Raw genomic sequence first — 21,870 nt, 5'->3', positions numbered from 1 at the left:
AATTATATATTTGATTGGCAAAAAACCAAGATAGTCTGATGTGTCTCCTTTCACATCTATTAAGTTGTTATACTGGCACCATTGGAAGAGTACCAACAAATTCAGTACGCAATGAATTGAAACCGAAATCACACAAACCCTTGGGTCCTTCATCCTTGGGAGGGTGAAGGTTCCTGACTGGATCCCGGATGCTGCAGTCTGTCCCTGCCCAGGTGAAATCACAGATGCAGGTGGCTTCGTTACTGCACACCTGTGAAGAACAAAGAACACAGAGGGCACATTTTTGCTGTGCTTTTCTGAATAATGGCAATAACAGTAAAAGAGACATGGGGCAGGGGGGCAGAAACTTTTAAAAACCATTTTGAATTTTTTAAGTCCCCCATGGTTGAGAAGGAGAGATGATGGATACATTAAATTGTCGGTGTTTTCTTGTTAATGAGAGAGAGAGAGAGATCCATTAAAAAGAAGAAACTTTTAACTAAATGTTAATTGTTGATGTTGAAAAATTATTTAAGTGCACAAATGTCTGATGATGTAGTTTTTTTCAGAAGTCGTTGTTTCTAAGGAACATACTTTAAAAACATAAGCTTAATTCAAGAAATTAATAGATCCCGGGCTCCAGTGTCAAGGCCAGTGATTAAAGACCAGAAGACATAAATCACCAATGCCCTGTTTTACCTCACTGTGTCCAATATCACACTTGTTTGGTGGCACTGTCCCAACCAAATGAGCACCCCGCCCACCACCCTTCTCTCAGTCAGCCAGGCTGAAGACCCTCTAGCATGATCTTTGTCTCCTTTTGCTTGTCCTGGAGACCAAGCAGCATGCTGGAAGAGGCCTGTAATTTAGATGAAATAAATCACCATCTGCAAACCAGAGACAGAGGGGCTTAAACTCTTCTCTGTCTGTGATATACATTCAGAGACCAATCATTAGAGGTGGTAAACTGAACATAAGCTTATTGCTATAAGAAGCTTTTTAATCTGAAATGTTATAATATCACAATTATGATTAACGAGGCTGAATTTGAACTTTTATTTAACAGGACGAAAAAGTGGGAGGGGTAGTAGAGAATGAAGGGCCTTTTAGGGGTTAAGTGTTATGATGTGTTCAGAACAGTAACTGGAAAGTCTCTCTGGGGCTTTTATTTTGACAGAGTGATTGCTGCACGTTGACGATGCTGAGCGCTTTATGGAAGGCATCTGATTCAATCCTCACTCTAGCAGCCCAGTGGCTGAGAGAGGGTAAGTGACTTACCCAAAGCCAACAGGAGAACAAGAAGCAGAGGCAGGACTCAAACCCACGGCTCCATCTAGCCTCCGAATCCATGCTCTAAATCACTAAGCTACCCTGTCCTCCCTCCGTCCCACAAGCCTAGTATTCAACCAAACGTGAAACTCTAAGTAGTCACTGGGCATGTCCTCCTTAGGCCTTCTGCCTCTTTATCCTCCACATTGTCTGCTAGCTATATTCTGAATTATGTTTACCTTCATTCCAGCATCTTCCTTTTACATCAGCACTCTCAAAATTTCTTCATGTCCCCCTATTTTTTTTTCCATTTCTAAAGTCTGTATTAATTTTTTGGAAATATCTTTCTTTGATTAAGCTACTTTAAATAATTATTAAAATTTGTTTCTAGATATTAAGCCTAGGTTTGCCAGGAAGTGTCTGCCCAACCGCTCCATAGAATTACAAATATAACTCATTCATAGTTCACGGAATTAGAAATACATGCAGGTTTGAGTAGAGACAGCCTCTTCTCTTCAGCTGGTAATGGTCTGAGCATAACTATTTGACTTGAAACATGTGAATTCTATCAGTGATCCAAGCTCTAGTCTATGCTATCTGGCATACAGGATACAGGCTGAGTAGCTAAAAGGGAATTACTGGGAGGAATGAAGTTATTTTGAATGGTACAAAGTAATGCACATGGGGTCTACAGCTCTTTTAGGAACTGTATCAATTTTCTTCCAACTCTTTAGATGTCAAGCTATAGACAATGTGGTAAATACAAATAGCCAGTGATAAAAGAAACAACAAGATAAAATCATATCAACACATATGGGTATTATCCTTAGCAGATAAGGATATGAAGGAAATCATTATAGTCAGAGCATAGAGACTGGCAACACTCACAAAGGGAGAATGGCTAGAATGAAAGTCTAACCACTGTGAACTGTGAGGATGCCAGCCCATAAAGGTTTGAACCGGAACAGAGATGCTTACTTACCCCATGGCCTGAACAGACTTTACCCTTGGAATCGAGTGGGCAGCTACTCATATTTAGGGCCTGAATCTGTAGGCACTTCCGATCTAAACACATCATGGATGGACCACATGGCGTTCCATCTTCTACATAGCCCACATCTGTATCATCATCTAAAATCACATGGGCACCACTAAAAGGAGAGAGATAGTCATACAACCATTAGCACCATAGCTAGAAAGAGAAAGTCAACATGAATGAGGGCTTGCTCTTCAGGAAACTAAAGAGGCTGTCAGCCGACACGAATGGCTCCTAGTATTTCTCCACTTTTCGTTTTATTTCTCTTGTCCCCACTTCCCCTTAATAAAAGAGCACATTGACATGAAACACTTCTCATTATCATTATTACACTATATGCCATCAGGAAAAAAAAATGACATTTATTCCAGGAAGGATCTTATTGTCTAAGACTGGTTATAATGGTGTTCAGAACAATTTTAAAGAAAAAAACAGGGGCGCCTGAGTGGCTCAGTTGGTTGTGTCTGACTCTTGGTTTCAGCTCAGGGCATCAGCGGGCTCCACACCCAGTGGGGAGTCTGCGTGAAGATTCTCTCCTTGTGCCCCGCCACCGCCCACAAGCTCCTGCACACCCATGTGTGCTATCTTTCAAATAAATAAATGTTAAAAAAAAAAAAAGAAAAGAAAAAAAAAGCAGTCATTACACCAAGAGAATTTTATTCATTTTGTTTACCTAATCAATTTCCTAAATTTTGTTTAGAAAAATTTTTGCATGTTTCCAAATTTTACATTCACTCACATAAGGTGAAGGTTTGCTACTCTAAGGATACTACAGATAAAAGTTTGCAGATGCTAAAGGCAGTTCTGTAGGGGAATCCCAATAGTGTTTTGGGCAACAACAATACCATCTGAATGAAAGCATAGCATCTTAGAATTATGACTACTTTGAAGGGAACTATACTTACTTGGAACATGATATGACTTCCTGGTTTTAAAAAAAGCTTCATACACCCTGTGTCTTGTTCTCACAGATATTTGGATATCAAATGTTTGCCTACAGTATAAATAGTATTTTAATAAATGCGTTCTGTGATTGACTACTCATTAAGCCATCATCTAAACCAGAAATATGTTATATAAAGTACAGCTTAAACTGCCTTTTTTGTCATAAAAAATAAAATACACATAGTGTTCAAATAGTGACCTATTCCAATGCTCAAAGCTTTAATCATGGGTCAAAATGGGTACTGTTAAGTCTACTTGATGACCATAATCACTGAGCGTCCCACTACTAAAAGTGGTCTGATTTGGGGGCAAATGTAATTTGCAAATCAATATGCAACTTTGTTGTTGTTGTTGTTGTTGTTTTTTAAATAACTCTAAAGGTGAAAGGCGATCATAAAATCAAAGTCAACATTCCTCTTGTGTGAAACGGAAAAATTTCACCGGATTTTTCTGAATTTGTAATTCTTGGGATTCATTAGGTTTTCAAACATTTAACATATTACCTGCAGTCAATCACTCGGCCTTGATGGTAGAAGGAAGTTGGGATGATCTCACCCTGAAGCTGACCAATACGCGGAGCTCGAGTAAGATTGGTACAGAGTAAAAACCCACAGAACACATCACTGAGCATGTTAAATAAAAACAAACAGAACAGGACAGGAAGAATCAAGCTCAAAATAATCATAACTATTCAGTCTGCATATATTCAAAAATTGAAAATATTTTCTCTCCTTCTAAATAAAAATGTGTGTTCAGATTTTGTTGGTTGGCTATGACCCCCCTCCTTCCTTGCTAACAGGATCACAGTTTTGTCTGGGCAGCAACATACACAGCCTCAAAGGACGGATCATGGCTGGTTGAAGCTAGTCATGGCAGCCCGGACTCCTACACCCGCTGTCCTTGCCGTCCTACTCTCCCTGCCCTAATAGAGCTAAAAGTGGCCTCTGGATGTTGAGATGTGAGAAGAAGCCAGCTAGGAAGTTGCTAGGGGAGAATGTTGCTTCTGGACAAGAGGTTAAAGCATGACAGGGAGAAAGACCTTTTGTTCTGACTCCCACGCTACCAGCCTTTGGATGTGCGGCCTTGGCATCCACCTTGCTATAGTGAGCTCACAGCCCAAGAATACACACTCAACATGCTAAGCATTCCAGAGCAGAGGGGAGAAATCATCTGCATCTTTAGTGACATCGTTAAATGACTCAGCCCACCTGAGAGCAGCTAAGTCCAGCCTCTCTGCTAAGTAAACAATGAACTCCCTCTTAAAAAAGGGCAAGAAATTGAAATGACACATTAAAAAAAAAGAGAGAGAGAGAGAAAGAGAGAGGTCCATATCCAATAAATGCAGGAAAATGTACTAAATTCCATTGGTCATCAGAAAAATGCAATAAAACCACAATAATGTAGCAGTTTATACACACCAGGATGGAGGGAAACTAGAAAGTTTGATGATACCGAGTGCTGGTTCAGTATGTAACTCCACAACATTCTCATGTACATATTATTGATGGTCAGGTTTACTATCAAGCCCATTTTAGAAAACTGTGACATCATACAGTGACATGGAAAATACACATATCCTTTGACTTAGCAAATTTTATTCTAGATGTAGGCATTAGAAGAATGTCTACAAATGTGCACTAAGTTACATGTACAAAAATACCCATGGCTGCGTGGTTCCTAACAGCTAACACATGGACACAACCTAAATGCCTGTTTTTGCAGAGTGGGGACTACATCATGGTATGTGAGCATGAATACAAATGATAATAAAACCAATGAACAATAAATATGAATAGTGACACACACCATGCCAGATGCTTAAAATGCTCAACTTAAGAGGCAAATTACAAAATAATACATGAAGTATGATTCCCAAACGTTATACCAAACTTTTAGGCAAAATACATCGTTTAGGGAGGAAAACTGAGGCAGCCAAACTCTAAAAGGCAAGAAAATAATTGTCATAAAAGTCAGGATGAGTAGTACCTCCCGGAGCAAAATAAGGGCACCTTGTGGGGAAGGATACATTTTCTGCAATGCTGTGAGTTCTATTTCTTGATCCAGGAAGGGATGACATGGGAGCTCATGTGATAATTATTTGGCAGACTGTCCATTTGTGTATTATTCACTTTCTCCTTCTATGTTCTATTTCCCAACTTTTGAACATTTCAGAAAACACACATTCATTTTCTTCAACTCAGTGGTGGTTGGATATTCTGTTAATAGCTAGTCAAAAGCTATCTTTACAACAATGACCCAATCCAGTGCCTTCCAAGCTTTTTGAAGGAACAAAGATACAGAGAAATGGTCAGGTTTGTTTAGGACATTAAGCTAATGAACGAAGCTAATGAAATCCAGGTGTTCAACCACATGGATTTTTACGACTTTAGGCCCCACTTCCTCCTAGTCTCTGGCACCTCAGAAAGAGGAGCAATATTTTGGAACATCTGTGCCTCACTCGTGAGACATGAGGTGGGAAGTTCTGTCCTATTATTTTTGTTTAATTTTTAAGAAACTATTTTTGTTTAATTTTTAATTAAACTATGTTTAATTTTTAAGAAACTAAGAAAGATTTATTGCCTCGTCAGACCTCATCCACCATCAAGGACTGCCTAGAAGAGCAAAGTTTCGCAAAGTTTCATGAAGCACAACAGACAGATCATTAACTAAAAAAATAAACCTTCCTTAAATCCTTCCTCGGCCTCCGAATTAGAAGAATCCTCACTGCTAGGGAAGGATAATGAAGGAAATTTGGCCCATAACTTGATGGTCCCATAGCTCCATGCCATTGAGGTAACCTTAATAAACTACTAAATCACAATCTTAATGTTCCTCAACTAATCCGGGGAAAATATTACCAATGTACTCTGAAAATATCTCATTTTCTCATTTCCTGAATATCTCATTTCCTGAAAAAAAAGATTCCTCTGGAATGCACTAACTAGATGATTTTTAGAAGGGGAAAAAAATTTGATATGGACATTAGATGTTTAATGAAATCAAATGGTGTTGCACTCATGGAATGATCAAAAATATATATTACTTTGGACTGTCCCCCAAATAGATACATAGTCTACATATTTTGCTTGTAGAGCTCTGTGCATACTAGGACATTCATAGGCCATATCTTCCAGCAAAAGTAGAAAATTAAGACCTGACAGCATTGCATAATACCTTAGCAAAGTGTCTTTTCAAAACAAGCATCAAGTAAAATATGACATATGAGAAATGTTCTGAAGTTTACAGAAATGTTGTTGAGTCTATGCTATGGTTAACAGCTTGGACCACAGCCATTTGCTTCTAGATATACTAATGTGTTTTTTGAAATATATACCTGGGAACAAGTCCCACTTCAGACTCCTTTGCTCATTGGAGAGTCTGCTTCTCTCTTTCACCTTCCCCCTACTTGTACTTTCTCTCTCTCTCTCTCTCTGTCAAGTGAATAAATAAAGTCTTTTTAAAAAATCATTAACATTTATTTTGTGCTCAAGTCACATTTGAATCAGGGCTTCCAAATCACTCCTCGTGCCCCCAAAGCTGAGCACTCACTGTTTGCTGCACTGGATCCAGCGGTCTCCGTCCCTCCCACAGTTCCCCTTCTCTGTGCCTTCTGTGTTCAGCTTCTCATAACAGAACTTGTCAGACCCGGAAGCCTCTTGGAGAAGAACACACAAAGACCATGTGTTTTAGTGGCCTTTGTTATGCACAACCAGCAGCGTGCATGTAAATGTTTAACAACTGATTCTCCAGACAAAGAAAACAAAAATCCGGACATATAGCATTTGCCAATTTCCATGGTGTAAATACCATCTTGTCAATTTCCATGATGTAACATATGGCTAATTTTAAGCTATCAATGGGATGGTGACAGGTTTCTGAAATTCCTCAGAATTTAACACTTGGCTCTTGCAAGCTACTCCAAGACAGCTCCAACAGGCTGCTGTTTTTAACTTGAGACACAAACTGATTCCGAATTCTTGATGGTGGGTTTGAGGGAGGGAAGGAGAAATGGTCATCAGCAGGAATTAGGGAGGTGGCAGGTAGAAAACGAAGAAAGATTCTTAGGCCTGTTTTATACAAGTATTAAAAGATATTATAAAGTCTTAGGCAATTAAGATTTTATGTCAACACTTGGGTTTTGGTATTTAAACATTTTAAAAGACAAATGCGCCTCTATTATCTTTCCTCTGTCAAAACTGAAGCACTGAAAGTAAATCTTTCAGTTAAATGATATTTGCCAAACACGGAAATCACTCCTGCAGGGGTTCTGTTCTCCTTTTGCGTGCTTTATTTTCCTTTGAGGGTGACCTAGTCTTAGCCAATCAGACAGACCCATTCCTCTCTGTAATCTGGTCCCCATGAACCGAAGTTCACAGGTCAGGCACTATAAATGTCAGGAAGAGAGTACACTGGGATGCCTGGGTGGTTCAGTCAGTTAAGCATCTGCCTTCAGCTCAGATCATGATCCTGGGGTCCTGGGATCAAGACCCATGTAGTCAAGGCTCCCTGCTCAGTGGAGAGCCTGTTTCCCCCTCTCTTTCCCCTCACCCTACTCCCATTCATGCTCTTTCTCTCTCTCTCAAATAAATTATTTTTTGTAAATCTTAAAAAAGAGAGAGAGAGAGAGAATGTGCATTAACATTCACGGAACATACTGAGAGCAAGGACCACGTATGCAAATCTCTGGGTCTGCACCTAAGGAAGGACCTGCATTTCTTCTCTTCAAAGTGAGACGATACAACTACAGAATTTAAAAAATAAGTCTGGTACTTCCCCGGGGTAAAGGAACAGAAGGCTAATCTGAGGGGTAATGGTTAAATCCAAGGTACAGAGTGAATCACACAAGTGGTTGGATAATGAATGTGACCGCCACACTGAATTCAATCTTTGCATGTGCATGTGACATCCCCGTCACAGTGTGACATGGCTTTTTTTGGATGACCAGTCCCCAGCTTCAACAGATGTTTTCTGTGGTTCCGTGACTGAGATTCGCAGTTCTCTTTATTCTCACCCTTTCCTAGAGTTTTTAAAAAAATCATCACTTCAGGGGCACCTGGATGGCACAGTCAGTTAAGCATCCAACCGTTAGTTTCAGCTCAGGTCATGGTTGGGGGTTGTGGAATTGAGCCCTCCATTGGGATCTGCACTTAGCATGGAATCTGCTTGAGACTTTCTTTCCCTCTCTCTCTGCTCCCACCTTCTCTCTCTCTAAAATAAATAGATCTTAATAAAATAAAATAAAATAAAAACTCCTCTCCAAGCTATGTCTTCAGCAAGACTGGTAGAGCAGGATAACATCAGAGAAGCCCGTGTGTCATCACCAAGCAGGAAAATGCAACTTACTTGTCCCCCAGACATGCTGGCACTGGTTGTCCCGGGTCTTGCATTCCCCATTGTAACAGCGGCCCTGGGGACAGGGACACACATTAGGAGGCCCACACAGCCAGTTTCCTTGCCCCCAGATTTGGACTGCAAGGTCTCCTTTTGTTGTTTTTAGATAAGTTGATTCGTTTTTCACTCCATACCCCAATATTTTCACAGTGAGAATAAAAATCACAAACATCTTAAGGGAAGCAGAGTAGACAGTTAAATTCTAAAACTCAGAACAGATCTCGTAGTACAGCTCTTTAAGTCAAAATTAACCATCTGAAATTTTAAATTTTACAGAAAACAAACAATGGTATACTTCCTTGGCCGATTCCAAAATGATTTTTGCTTCTTTTGGGTATGAATGTTCTATCAGAACATGGCTTCGGAAAAGACAAAACCCATAAGATCACATATGATAACACATTCTAACAGTCATATTTTCCCACAATAGGCTGACATTACTGAAAGATGGTCGTAACTCAATAAATTAGATTCTTAATTCTTTGGTCATTATATTTTTTCCCTTGCCTTCTGGACAATTTGTCACCAGAACTTAATATCATTCTATATTTAGTAACCAGAATTTAATATCATTCTATATTTAGTCACCAGAATTTAATATCATACTCTATTTAGTATTTGATATGTCATGAAGCCACCTCGAATTGGAAGTCCATGACAATAATGTATGGTTCTCTGAGATGTCATTTCCCTTCGAAAATATATTCATCAGAAGGAAAAAAAAAACCCTCACAAACTAGTCCTTTTAAAATTACATCGAAAACTTATAGCCTGGCATGCCTGGGTGGCTCAGTTGGTTAAGCAACTGCCTTTGGCTCAGGTCATGATCTTGGGGTCCTGGGATCGAGTCCCACATCAGTCTCCCTGCTCATGGGGGAGCCTGCTTCTCCCTCTTCCCTGCTATGCTCTCTCCTTCTCTCTCAAATAAATAAATAAAATCTTAAAAAAAGAAAAAAGAAAAAACTTATAGCTCAGCATACCTGATTTTGATTGCATGCGTATCCATCTTGCTTATGAAGGTTTGGTGGGCACTGAAAAAATAGAATGTTTTTTGTTAATGTTCAACATAAGTACTTTCACATTATGTGTATAATTTATGAAAATGCAAAAAAAAAGGAAGCATGATGAATATATAATTGGGAATGTTTAGAAAAACATAAGTAACCTCTTAAATAGATTATCCAAACAATTTCTTCTACTATTGGTAAAAATAATAAATTCATCCATACAGTGAGTACTTTTTATTTCTCTGTCTTCCTTGAGGTGGACTAGAATAGGAGCTTGCATTCACTTGGCTACAGAGTCAAAAGCAGAAGGAATTAAAATGGACAACGAAGGGCATGAATCAGCTTGTTATGTAGGAGTAGACACATTTGGGTTCTAACTCACAGGACCTTTCTCGGACCTGGGAAATGTCAAATCTGCATTTGACACCCCTGACGCTCACTTCTAGGTCACATTACTGAAAAAGAAGAAACACTCTTTCAACTCAATGTGAGTGCTCATCTCTGTTACATCTCTGACCTCTCTGATGTGCTACTAAAACAATTGTGATGGGATGGTTATTTCTCTTTCCAGGTCCACTTATCGAGTCTTTGTTTAAAAGTACACTTCATTTTCCCAAACATCATCCTGAATGAATTAAAATTTTTGCTCCCCACGCACTTAATTTGCCACATTTGAGAGAATTGGAGATGGTTCAAGCCAAAGGCTCTGTAGTACAGTGTTCGAAGCAAATATGCAAAGAAAAAGCAATATACAGGGAAAGCAAGTGAGGAAGAAACACAGTAATATGCACCACAGTCTCTCCCAGAGTCTTTGCCTTCTCAGTAAAGGACAGTTCTGCTTTTCCCGTTGGTCAGACCCCAAACCATGAAGCCTCTGTGTCTCTCCTTCCCTCACACCCTTCTTGTAGTCGGCCAACAAATCCTACGAAGTCTACCTTCCAACCAGAATCACATCTGACTACTTTTCTCCGTCTTCACTGCCAACCCCCAGTCCAATCCGCCATCATTCCTCACCTGAATCGTGCATCAACCTTCAGCTGATGACCCTGCTTCTGCCCTCATCTGTTTCAGTGACTGGAGCGTCCTTCTAAAAACATAAATCACATCACACTGCCCCTCTGCTTGATGGCTTTCCAAAGTCCTCAATGGACGTCAGAGTTCAACGTGATAGGCATATTTCCGTCCCAATCCATCCTCTCTCTGACCCCATCCATGCTCTGCCATGACCGAGCTGACTCTCTGGGAATGTGCCACGCATGCTTCTACCCTATGGTTTTGCCCTGCTCTTCCTTCAATCTTCCCCCAGGTTTCCACATGGTTTGCTCTCAAAACTGGAACTCTTCCCATGTTGGCCTTCTCTGTTCCCCATTGCCTGGGTGTTTTTCTTCTCCATAGGACTTACCACCTCTTACTCATATATGTTACTTATTTGTTTGTCTATGGTCCGCATCCCGATGTGAGTTCCACACACGCAGGGATGGTATGCGTTGTTCCCTGCTGCCCCCATCGCATCTAGAACAAATCTGGGCTCCATGGCTATGGAGGAGGTGCTCATTTACTGTTGGCTAACGGGATAAATAAATGAATGACCCACACAGACACAATTAAAGCTCCTCTGTTCTGGGGTGCCTGGGTGGCTTAGTTGGTTAATTGCCTGCCTTTGGCTCAGGTCATGATCTCGAGGTCCTGAAATCGAGCCCTGCATCAGGCTCCCTGCACAGAGGGGAGTCTACTTTTCCCTTTCCCTTTGGCCCTCCCTGCAACTTGTGCTCTCTCAAATAAATAAATAAATAAAATCTTCTTTAAAAATGTTACTCTGTTCGGCACATATCAAACTGTTTATCAGGTTCACTACAGAAAGGTAATAGAACTAATTTAGAATTTGTAATTGCTAAGAAGCACTAACTCACAAAAGAACACTTTGAGATAAAATGCTTTAGTTCTACATCTTTCTAAAGACTTTCATATAAGCTTTCATTGACAGCTTTTCAATCAATCTGATGGTGACTATTCAAAGACATAATTATCAGTACCAAAACCTGGCCTACTGGGCCAACAGCACAGAAACACAGATCCTTGTGGCCTTCCTCATCCAACCAAATCCACTCCAAATGCAATCAGTATCTTATTCATCAACTAACAGTAATTATTCACTTACTCCAAGACCGATACAATCACACTGAACAAAAATTCAAAAGAAATGTTGCTACTGGAATAGGTATATCAGGGTCTAAAATTAATTGATCACAGTTGGCTTTTGTGATGTTTCAATAAAAAAGTCATTTGTAGAACTTTTATTAATTAAAAAAAAAGCCCCAATTATAAACTGTTGTAGCAACATGCAAGATTTCTAATCCATTTATTTTTTGTATAGGATAATAAAAGCAAGTTGCTTATCACTGAAATATTTAACATGGGAAATTATGGAATGTCTTACATTCTCTGGGGACATTTAAAACAGAAGAACCATAAATTTGTGTGCTTTATTCTGCCTGTGAGTAGAGCTCTTGATTCAGTCTCTAAATGCCATTCCAGCCCCCGGTTTCAGGCTGTGCAGGAAAGTTCACGGGAGGCAGGCTTCAACAGTGCAGTAGCATTTAAATGTGCTTATTTTTAATTGTGTTATGTCACCATATATCGCAGCAAAGACACATTTCCCACAGCTTTCAAAAATACCTTTATTATATCATCCAGTATCATTTGCCAAGGATTTCTCTCAGTTGCACAAGAACTGTTTATTCTGTGATAAACTGTGAATTTAAAAAGTAGCTCAGAGACCTCAGTAAAGGCTAATATCAAAATAAAGCAAAGACGTGAGATACAAGGCAAAAAGCCATAGTGTTGCCAATGGTGCCGATTCTCAAAGATGCAGATAGTCTCTGAGATCCCCTTCTTCCTAATCATAATTAGTATCATTAAATTCAAGGCTCCCTGTCTATTACAAAGCAGAAGAATTCTGGGGGATCTTAACTCCCTCTACTCCAATTATCTATTTCAGGCACATTCTGGTCCTATAAGGAAATTACTGCTAAAAGAACATGTTATTCTAATATACCACTGAGAAATTCATTTAACAGCTCAATTTCCACCTTACATACATGAAGCAAAAAACATTTGGGGCGCCTGGGTGGTTCAGTTGATTAAGCATCCAACTCTCAATTTCGGCTCAGGTCATGACCTCAAGGCCTTGAGATCGAGCCCCACTTTGGGCTCACGCTCAGTGCGGAGCCTGCTTGTCCCTTTCCCTCTCTGAGCCTGCTCGCTCTTGCTCTCACTCCCACTCTCTCTCTCCAATAAATAAGATCTTTAAAAAAATGTTTTAAAAATTTAGACAGTAGACTATTAAGTTGAACACAGAGCCCTCATTATAAAAAAAAACCTCACTTCCAGTCAGGAATGAAAGGCTGAAATGAAAAAACTGTACTTCGAAAATAGCTGAACACACAGAACCCAAACCATATATGATGGGTATAAGAATAGTAGTATTCTACAAAACGAAAAATAGAACTCAGTGAAACAGCACACCAGGATTGTCACAAAACATAAAACTTGGCACAAAACACAGAACCCACAATTCTAACACTTTTACTATATTCTAGGAAAACGCAAAGAAACCTATTTACATATCTAAATAGAAGAAACAGATATGCATAAAAATCAATACAGAACAGTGTGAACATATTTCACTGTATCACATCCTTAAAAGTGTCCCGGAGAATTGAATCTCAGAAAATATATCAAGAATGTTCAAAAAGGTTAGTGAGAAACCTTTGTCTCCCCCTAATCTTGTTCCTTCCCAGTGAAGGGAACTCAGCCTCCCTCCAGCTACTCCGTCCCCCCCCCACCCGAGCCAGGTAGAGTGACTGAATGACTGACCAACCTGGGAAGAATTACTAGCCCTTTGGCTCGCTTCTGCCATTCTCCTCTTGCCTAGCGACATAAATCATACTACCCTCACTGCTCCTCCAAGACATGTAAGACAAGGGCCCATCCCTGCAAGGAGAAGTCATTCAAGACCTACTTTTGTCAATAAGCTTTTCCTACAGCCTGAATCTAGGATCTATAAAGAAGCTCACTTAGCTCTCACACCAAGTTACAGCTTTCAACTTGGCCACATTCAAAATGAAAGATGGTATTTTGACCTCCAACCGTATTCTATTATGGGGAGCCCCTTGGAAACCATAATACCCGGCAAAAGACAACTCCATTTCTGGGCCATTTACCCTAAGGAGAAAACCCTGAACAAGAAATACTCGTAAAGATCTTCACTGCCATATCAATCATAATAATGAAAAACCGCCAACAACCTAAATATCCCCCAATGAATAACAAGTCCCAAGTCAACTAATGAATCCACATGACAGACTCATGCAATTGTAAAAAGCGTATTTATAAAAACTGTGGAATGGTACAGGAACATGTTTTTGAAGTCATAAAAAATAAAAGTAGAATGAAATTCAAAATTCTTACCTATTCCCTAACTGCCATGATTCCCGACTTCCTCTTGATTTTTTCCCCCACTACTCTTCAGTAATTCCTGCTCTCATTCCATTTCTTGAAGAAGCCAAGCTTCCTTACTTGCTGTTTTCAGACTAGATCTTCCTTCTGTGCCTTTCTATTTAAATACCAAGTCCTGGGGCGCCTGGGTGGCTCAGTGGGTTTAAGCCTCTGCCTTCGGCTCAGGTCATGGTCTCAGGGTCCTGGGATCGAGCCCCGCATCAGGCTCTCTGCTCAGCGGGGAGCTTGCCTCCCCCTCTCTCTCTGCCTGCCTCTCTGCCTGCCTCTCTACCTACTTGTGTTCTCTGTCTGTCAAATAAATAAATAAAATCTTTAAAATTAATAAATAAAAATAAATAAATAAATAAATAAATAAATAAATACCAAGTCCTCCAGGAAAATACACCTGCGCACCCCAACTAAAGCCCCCCACCCCACATCCCACACTACCTTACGTTACACTTAGCACCACCAGATGTTTTTGTTAACTTACTTCTCCACCCAGCAGAATGTAAGCTCCACAAGTGCAAGGCCTTGACTATCTCGTTCCCTTCCGTATCCCAACATTTACAGCAGTGCTTGCCTGGCACGCAGCAGGTGCTCAGCAAAAGTCCATTTGAATGAAAAATGAAGACTCAAAAATAATGTGATTTAAATTTCTAAAACATAAGAATTATATAAAGAAGGAATGCTAGTAGACAACATTAATTATGTTATAGTAATAGGGGGCATGATGCTAGGACCTTGCCAGTGGGGGAGAGTTGGTGACAGAACCAAGAGAGGTGGACACCTGCTCCCGGTCCCTTCTTTAATCAGAGCAGTATTCCTTGTTCTCTGCTTTCTACAGTGGGCATCCAACCAATTTTTTTTCTTAAAAGAAAGGGTTTGGTGGCTTAAAAATGTTTGAAAACAGTACATTAATTTCTTCATCAGTGTGAATATGCTATTTTAGATGTGGGGACAGAAAAAAAAATCAATTCATTGGGTAGAAACAATATAAAGAAACTAATTATGAAGCGGAAATTTGGAGGAAAAAAGAGATCTAGGTCCAGGAAACACAATAAATATTCCTAAAATAAAGACATTTTGGAGATCTAGAAATTACTAGAAAATAAAGTAAAACAAAACAAAAAACAAAGAAACCAAATAATCATATTCACACATGTAGCCCAACTGAAAGCTTTCCAATGTGTACAAAACTTGCAAGTAAAATGTATTATTTAAAAACTCAAGTTTGTCATACCTGGCCAGAGTCTCCAGTACAATATTCAGTAATATCACACCCGTTGACAGCGTCCCGACATTCATACCCTCGTGGCTGAAACTGCACATCAAAATTCAATATTAGGAGCTACTGTTAATTGGTATTTCAAATACCCAGCATTGTTATATTCACCAATAATTCACATACTATCCCAAAGCCATTACCACACTCTTTTTATGAATTAGCAAGCTGGTTGCAGAACAGAGTCAAGGCCCAGATACCACTCTTTGTAGTAAATATGAGTCATTAACCAAGGCATTAAATGTTCATATTTTAAAACCCATGGTCTCAGAGTATTACTTTTGGAAAACAAGGTAACAGCAATTCTGTAAAGAAGATAGAGCAGTATGGCTTAAAACAGAAGAGCAAATCACTAAAATATAGACATTTAAGATCTCTCTGAAGATTGACAGAGACACCCAACCTTCACTAATTGTCCCTATTAGCTTGGATCTTAATTGTGCTTTAGCTAAATACATACAATCAAATTTCAGAGAATTCATATGAACTTCTTTCAGTGACACCAGTCACACTGAGGGAATGGATGGAAGATGAAGAAAAGAGATCACTGATGTCAAGCAATTTATAATCTGGGGGGGGGGCATAAGGCAACTAATCTAGAATTTCTTAAAGTACCATAATGCCTAATACCTCTTGGTACAGAATAAAATAATAAAATCATGTAACTTTATGATTATAAGGATAAAATAATGTAACATTATGGTTATAAGGAATACCAGAGATTTTGTAAATGAGAAAAAGGAAGATTTAATGAACGACTTCTCAAGAATTGACTAGAGGTTCTACCGATAAAAGCAAACTATGTCCATACACACATAAGATGCATATATATGCATATAAATATACACATGTAGATTACTTCTTTATGTAGCTTTATTGCCTTTATAGGGGATTTAAAAAATCAAGCATAAAAAATGTGAGCACTAGGTTTGAGGTTCATGGTCCAAAATAAATGTACATATACATAGCAGTAAATTTAAAGAAAAATGTTGTAAGTAGGTCATATTATTAAAAAGACCGCAGGAATTGCACCTCTTCTATTCAACCATTTATTCCGTCATTCAATGAGGTTTTTATCTGCCTTAGCAGGACAACTCTCAATGTTTATTTTGGAAGGAGTTTACGTATATTTTCTTAAGGGGGCGCTGAAGGACAGGATAGTTGACAGTGCATCCTGGTAAAGGTAAAGGGTTTGACCCACAGAATTTAGGTAGCTTTACTGATGCTACACAATTGCGAAAGCACAGGCCAATCAACAAATGTTTGGCAAGCTCTACAAATGCTCTGTGTACACTGTGAGAGATTTAGCCAACAAGACGGAAGTGTCCGGGGACTCACGAGACATGAGGTATTGTTACAGCACGGCCCGTCGCTGCAGTGGGCCCCGTTGGAGAGAGAGCACTTCTTACAGCACAGTCCATAGCACTCCTAGAGGGAACATTCACGTGCGTAAGTGAGAAAGCTTACAGGCTGGTCTTTCAGCCCACTCTCCACACGGGATGTACGTATAATCCACATGAGGAGACTTAAACAATAACAAGCAAATATTTTCAGGAAGTCATCACTTTAAACAATGATAATATTCCTTCCTGCCACATTTTTCAGCCAAGTATGATCTTCTGTGAAAGGGCTTCCCTACCAAAAAGTCAGCTTATTTCTTAGCAGGTGCCTCACCTTCAGTCAGTTCCAATATACTCTTAAGACTCTTTTTTAAAAATATTTTATTTTTAAATAATTGCTACACCCAACATGGGGCTTGGACTCATAAACCCAAAACCACGAGTCATGTGCTCTACTGACTGAGCCAGGCAGGGGCTCCCAAACTCATCTAGTTTCATAAAGACAAAAATAATACACACCACAGAAAGACTATTTTGTGATTTGATAATAGTTGAATGGGATGAATATGGACTATGAATTTTTAAGAGGTAGGAGATTTGATTAGAAGAATCTATTAGGTTTTTTTTCAAACTAGGTCATAGGGACATGATGAATTCTAACATGTCTGAGCTGGGATTAAGCACTGATGAGAGACATGAGAAAGATAGACAGTAAGACCCCAGAGAAGCACCCTGTAGACTTCTTGCTATTCTTGCTTGCTCTGGGGAGGAGCTGCGCTAAAGGCGGGAAGGATCTCTTATACCTACCACGTGTAAACCACAGTCACATTCCTCTCCAGCCTCCACATATCCATTTCCACATTCCGTGGGCTCAAATAGCTAAAAGAGATTAGGAAGAGAAAGGAAAAACATTTTAATTTATCACAGAAAATCAACACGCAAATAGGGCTACATACAGGGTCCTGTAATCATGTGCCATTTTTCTGTGATCTGTTGTTAACGGCATCTTACAAATGATGTCTGTGTGGTAACACTGTTCACTTATTAATAACACTTCGAATAACCCTATGGGTAGTATTTCTGGGAGGATTCTCTGGAGGTGGGCTCCAGAGATGACCTCTACCATTAGAATTACTTATTAATGGAAATGAGCTATCAAAAGGAATAGATCATTTATTACATTTGCTAATGGAGCTCAGATGCGATGCTAAGACTCACAGATACCTAATTTACTGACTTCTCTCCAGGCAGCTGAGAAAACATAAAAATTGTCAAACAGATAAAATGGTTCAGTCATAGCCACATATAATGAATACAATCAAGGAAATGCAAATAATTGTAGAAGAGGTGCCGCTGGAAATCCATGCCCATCATTCTCATTGAAAAGAAATCTATCCTGTCTAAAGTATATTAAATAAATTTGCAGACATATTCACGGAGGTATAGAAATCTTTCAATCATTCCTGGAACACTGGAGGAGTCGAATTTCTAGAATAATGCACTCCACTAGAGCTATGAACTTCCCTGCCAGACAACCTATATTGCAGCCAATTGTGGAGGCAGCTGAGCATTTATGAGAAACATTCCTTTTTCCCTCAGCTGGGGCAAGATCTCCCTCTGCATGCCCATTACTCTTACATGAGGACTGGAACAGCACATTCCAACCCAAACGCTCAAAGACAGGAATATGAGAGGGCAAGAGAGACTTCTCATCTAGAAGCCCCAAGGAAGGGTTGCCTTCCACCGAGGCCAACCCGATTATCCGTCCACTTCCAGGAAAGAAAACTCTTATTCAAAGCAAGAAAGTTCTCCAGGGTACTTGGGTGAGACTCCTCCATAGGAAAGTCCAATGAGTGAAATCAACAGTCCTAATCTCTGTGGTATTGGATCAGCAGGCAGGAGAAAATGGAAATGGGAAGCTCGGACTGGAACAGGGCTAGCACTTCCTTCAGGCCTCGCGTGGAACCAACTGCGAGATCTCGCTCTTAGGAGCCTTCTTCCAACCAGCAGCAGGCCTTGATCACAAACTGGGTGGAAAACACAGCAGGTGGGAAGGATCCCACGGCACAGAAAAAAGAGGCATGCAGATAATGTGGAAAATAACACGTGAGTCACACATGCGCACATTCATTGATGAAAAGCACTTAGAAAAAAAATGTCAGTTCTTTGATACATACGTACAAATTATTCCACTGGAATACACAGGGGCCTTTAAAAAAAATTCATTCTACCACGTAGCTTAAAAAAAAAATCCGTATTTACTAACTTTTAAAATTGAAGATGTATCATTATTTTTATTTAGTTTTCAAGTTACCTGAACAGTTTTCTTTCTACTGACAGGCAGTTTCAGAAATCTAATGATGGATCCTTCCACACACACACTTAGAAACCTTAGGACTCACTGTTGTGCTCTCAGGCACAATACTTCTGATTGGCTGGTGAGACACGAGGCAGGTGAGATGAGTCGTGGAAACTTCAACTCGTTAATGCCAGCAGCTCCCATCAATTCATTACTACTCCTTTCCCCCATTGTGAACACTTGGAAGTTTTCAGATTTCTGTTCTGAGGGTCAATGCCATGAAAGGCAGACAGCTGAATTTAATGGTTGCAAGGTCACTTTATTCCCGTTTCTTTTTCCTGCAGACTCACTGAGATTTTATACAGATGTCAGGCATCCAACTAACATCGCCTGACTACAGAAGTATCACTTAATTATGAGGATAGGAGTAAATTATTCTGTCATTTACACGCATTAGTCAGTGATTATTTTTCCTTAAGGTTAACATGATTTCATTACTCTCTCAATTTATAAAGGATTACACATTTTGTATAGCAAAAGGACTATATTTGACTTACGAAGAAGTATTTTCAAAAGAAACATGAAATGTGCAATGTTAGGATTTCTATATTGTCTGCTAATTAGCAGCAATCCTGCTTTTTTTGCCTGTTGAATAATTCATTTCCAAATATGTTACTAGAGTTCTACAGTGCCTTATGCAAAAGCTTTGTAGCCAGTGAGTTTGAAAATTCTGGCTTTGCTAGATTGTAGAAAGGTATGATGCACGTTCTATGTAATAGCCCTGAGGGGCCTGGTGCATACCCTATAATCACAAACATTTATATTTCTGCAGCAATACTTACGAATATTTATACTATGAGGGGTAATAAAGGTTTTTAGTCTAAGAGAAGTTTTACTGCCTGATGTGTTTTCTGCAAACTCATAAAAGAGACTTCAATTTTCAGAGCTTTTTGAGTTAAGGAATTAATGGATAAGGATTGTAACAATGCATATATGAATTTTGATGAGATGACAGTTGATACCATGGACCTTCCCACATAAAGAGACAATATATAATAAATAATAAATATGCATATGTATTTATGAGATCCATAAATACTTTGGACTGTCTTTTGGCTAGCTTCTGTGGGTATTTCCTATATCTATATCTATATCTATAATCTAGATATCCTAGATAGGAGAATAGACCACTCAAAAAGAAAAGAAAAAAAGCCAAGGAACTAGTTGTATTCTTTGAGAGAATGTCAATGGAAAATGGAATTTTCGTCAGGGAAACAGATTAAAGCGATATATGTTAATCTAACCCACAATCTCTAAGCAGCAGGTTGAAAATCCTAACATGTAAATTTCAAAGATACTTTGATTGAAGTATGTTTGTTTCTTTGTTTGGAGGATGAAATGGGAGGGGTACAACTAGCGCTGAAAAATCAGAGACTCACGGCAGCAAAACTATGGTTTTGTCACTCATTTACACAGGATCAGATTTCACATGATAATGGCTTTTATGACTAAATACTAATCAGACTGACAAATCCCCTTCTTCCCCAAAAGACCTGTTTTCCAAGACAAGTATCTGGCATTTTCCAGTGTTCCACTGTAAAAAGATATGTGAAGACATATAAAAAGATATTTGCATCTCATTTATTAAGGCATGAGCTACTTTTCAACATTTCCCACTGAGTAAAATGCAAACACGGCTTTTCAATCTTTTCCTGTAAGAGATATGTGACTGATGATTGTGAGCAGATCTGAGGTGTATATGATTTCTAGGGCTATGTTGCTTTCATGAATATTATGTACATTAAACAAATTTCTTAGTAGTAAAAAAAAAAAAATTAAAGAAATAATTACACTTCCTGAGTTACTAACCTTTGTTGGCCTGTTGAAAAGACAGGCTCCACCTCCTCTCTGTAAAAAGTCTCTATATTCCAAAATGCTGCACTTTGAGAACTTTCGGGAATGAGACACCCTGAGGAAATAAAAAATCAATTATGTAAATAATTTTCCAAAAGCAGTCATCAGAGAAGAAAATTAGAACCCGTGAATTAGAGCAACATGTTCACTCTGGACCTAGACGATTCTGCACGGGTTCATTTATGTTCAAATTTGCCAAATAAGTATGTGTGGTAGAATTTGCAAAAACAGATCGTCAAAGAAAACCACAGATTGGGAGCCAGGTTATAAGCTCCTCAGCAGCCTGGGCTTCTATTAGAAGGGTTTTGGAAAGCTTTTCACAAAGCTTCGCCACCTAGGCTATATTGTAAAGTGTGGTCATTTTTATTTGCTCTCTGTCAGTAAAGCAAGCACTTTTTTTTTGCCTCCGTCCTGAATAAAAGATGCAAAGGAACCTATTAGATTTTACTTTGGAGGAAGGAATTGTGACAATCTAGTAAAGATTACATAATGCAGCTGCAGCACCACCCATGAGACCACAAGTTCTAAAGTATTATACTACACACACACACACACATATACATGCATGAATATACATATACATATATATGTATGCGTGTTTTTAGCGCATATACACTTAGTACAAACAGAATGAGGGTCAGCTCCTTCTGAATTAGAATTAGGTTATAGCTTCTCGGGCACAACTTCAAATATATTCATGACTTAGGAATATGATATGAGCCTTTTTGTGATTTAATTGATCCAATTACTATCTCTACGTCAGTATATAGGGAAATATTATACACATGATTAAGACGAAGCTGAGTCATACACACTGATTCTTCGGGCATATTTTTCATAGTACTTGATTTGAGAGTAACAACAGGCCACTGATTTTAGGATGCAATCCAAAAGTTTTTTGTATCCTG

The 21,870-nt window shown here is 39.1% G+C and overlaps 1 protein-coding gene across 3 annotated transcripts in view; it reads right to left on the bottom strand.

The window, feature by feature from the left end:
- Window positions 1-21,870, bottom strand: part of ADAM23 (ADAM metallopeptidase domain 23) — a 171,298-nt gene that overhangs the window by 22,337 nt on the left and 127,091 nt on the right. For all 3 annotated transcript variants that reach the window (XM_045078650.1, XM_013062339.2, XM_013062340.2), the window contains exons 15-24: window positions 20,918-21,017; window positions 17,557-17,628; window positions 16,748-16,837; window positions 15,368-15,448; window positions 9,601-9,651; window positions 8,573-8,636; window positions 6,779-6,884; window positions 3,733-3,852; window positions 2,231-2,399; window positions 139-250 (exon numbers count right to left, since the gene is read on the bottom strand). In XM_045078650.1, coding sequence (XP_044934585.1) covers window positions 139-250; window positions 2,231-2,399; window positions 3,733-3,852; window positions 6,779-6,884; window positions 8,573-8,636; window positions 9,601-9,651; window positions 15,368-15,448; window positions 16,748-16,837; window positions 17,557-17,628; window positions 20,918-21,017 — 965 coding nt within the window. The remainder of the gene's footprint in view (window positions 1-138; window positions 251-2,230; window positions 2,400-3,732; window positions 3,853-6,778; window positions 6,885-8,572; window positions 8,637-9,600; window positions 9,652-15,367; window positions 15,449-16,747; window positions 16,838-17,556; window positions 17,629-20,917; window positions 21,018-21,870) is intronic.

The sequence above is a fragment of the Mustela putorius genome, unplaced genomic scaffold (genome assembly GCF_011764305.1).
Source record: "Mustela putorius furo isolate JIRA1106 unplaced genomic scaffold, ASM1176430v1.1 tig00000275_pilon_pilon_pilon, whole genome shotgun sequence".
NCBI classification, from domain to species: domain Eukaryota; kingdom Metazoa; phylum Chordata; class Mammalia; order Carnivora; family Mustelidae; genus Mustela; species Mustela putorius.
This window is presented reverse-complemented; position numbering and strand designations above follow the sequence as displayed.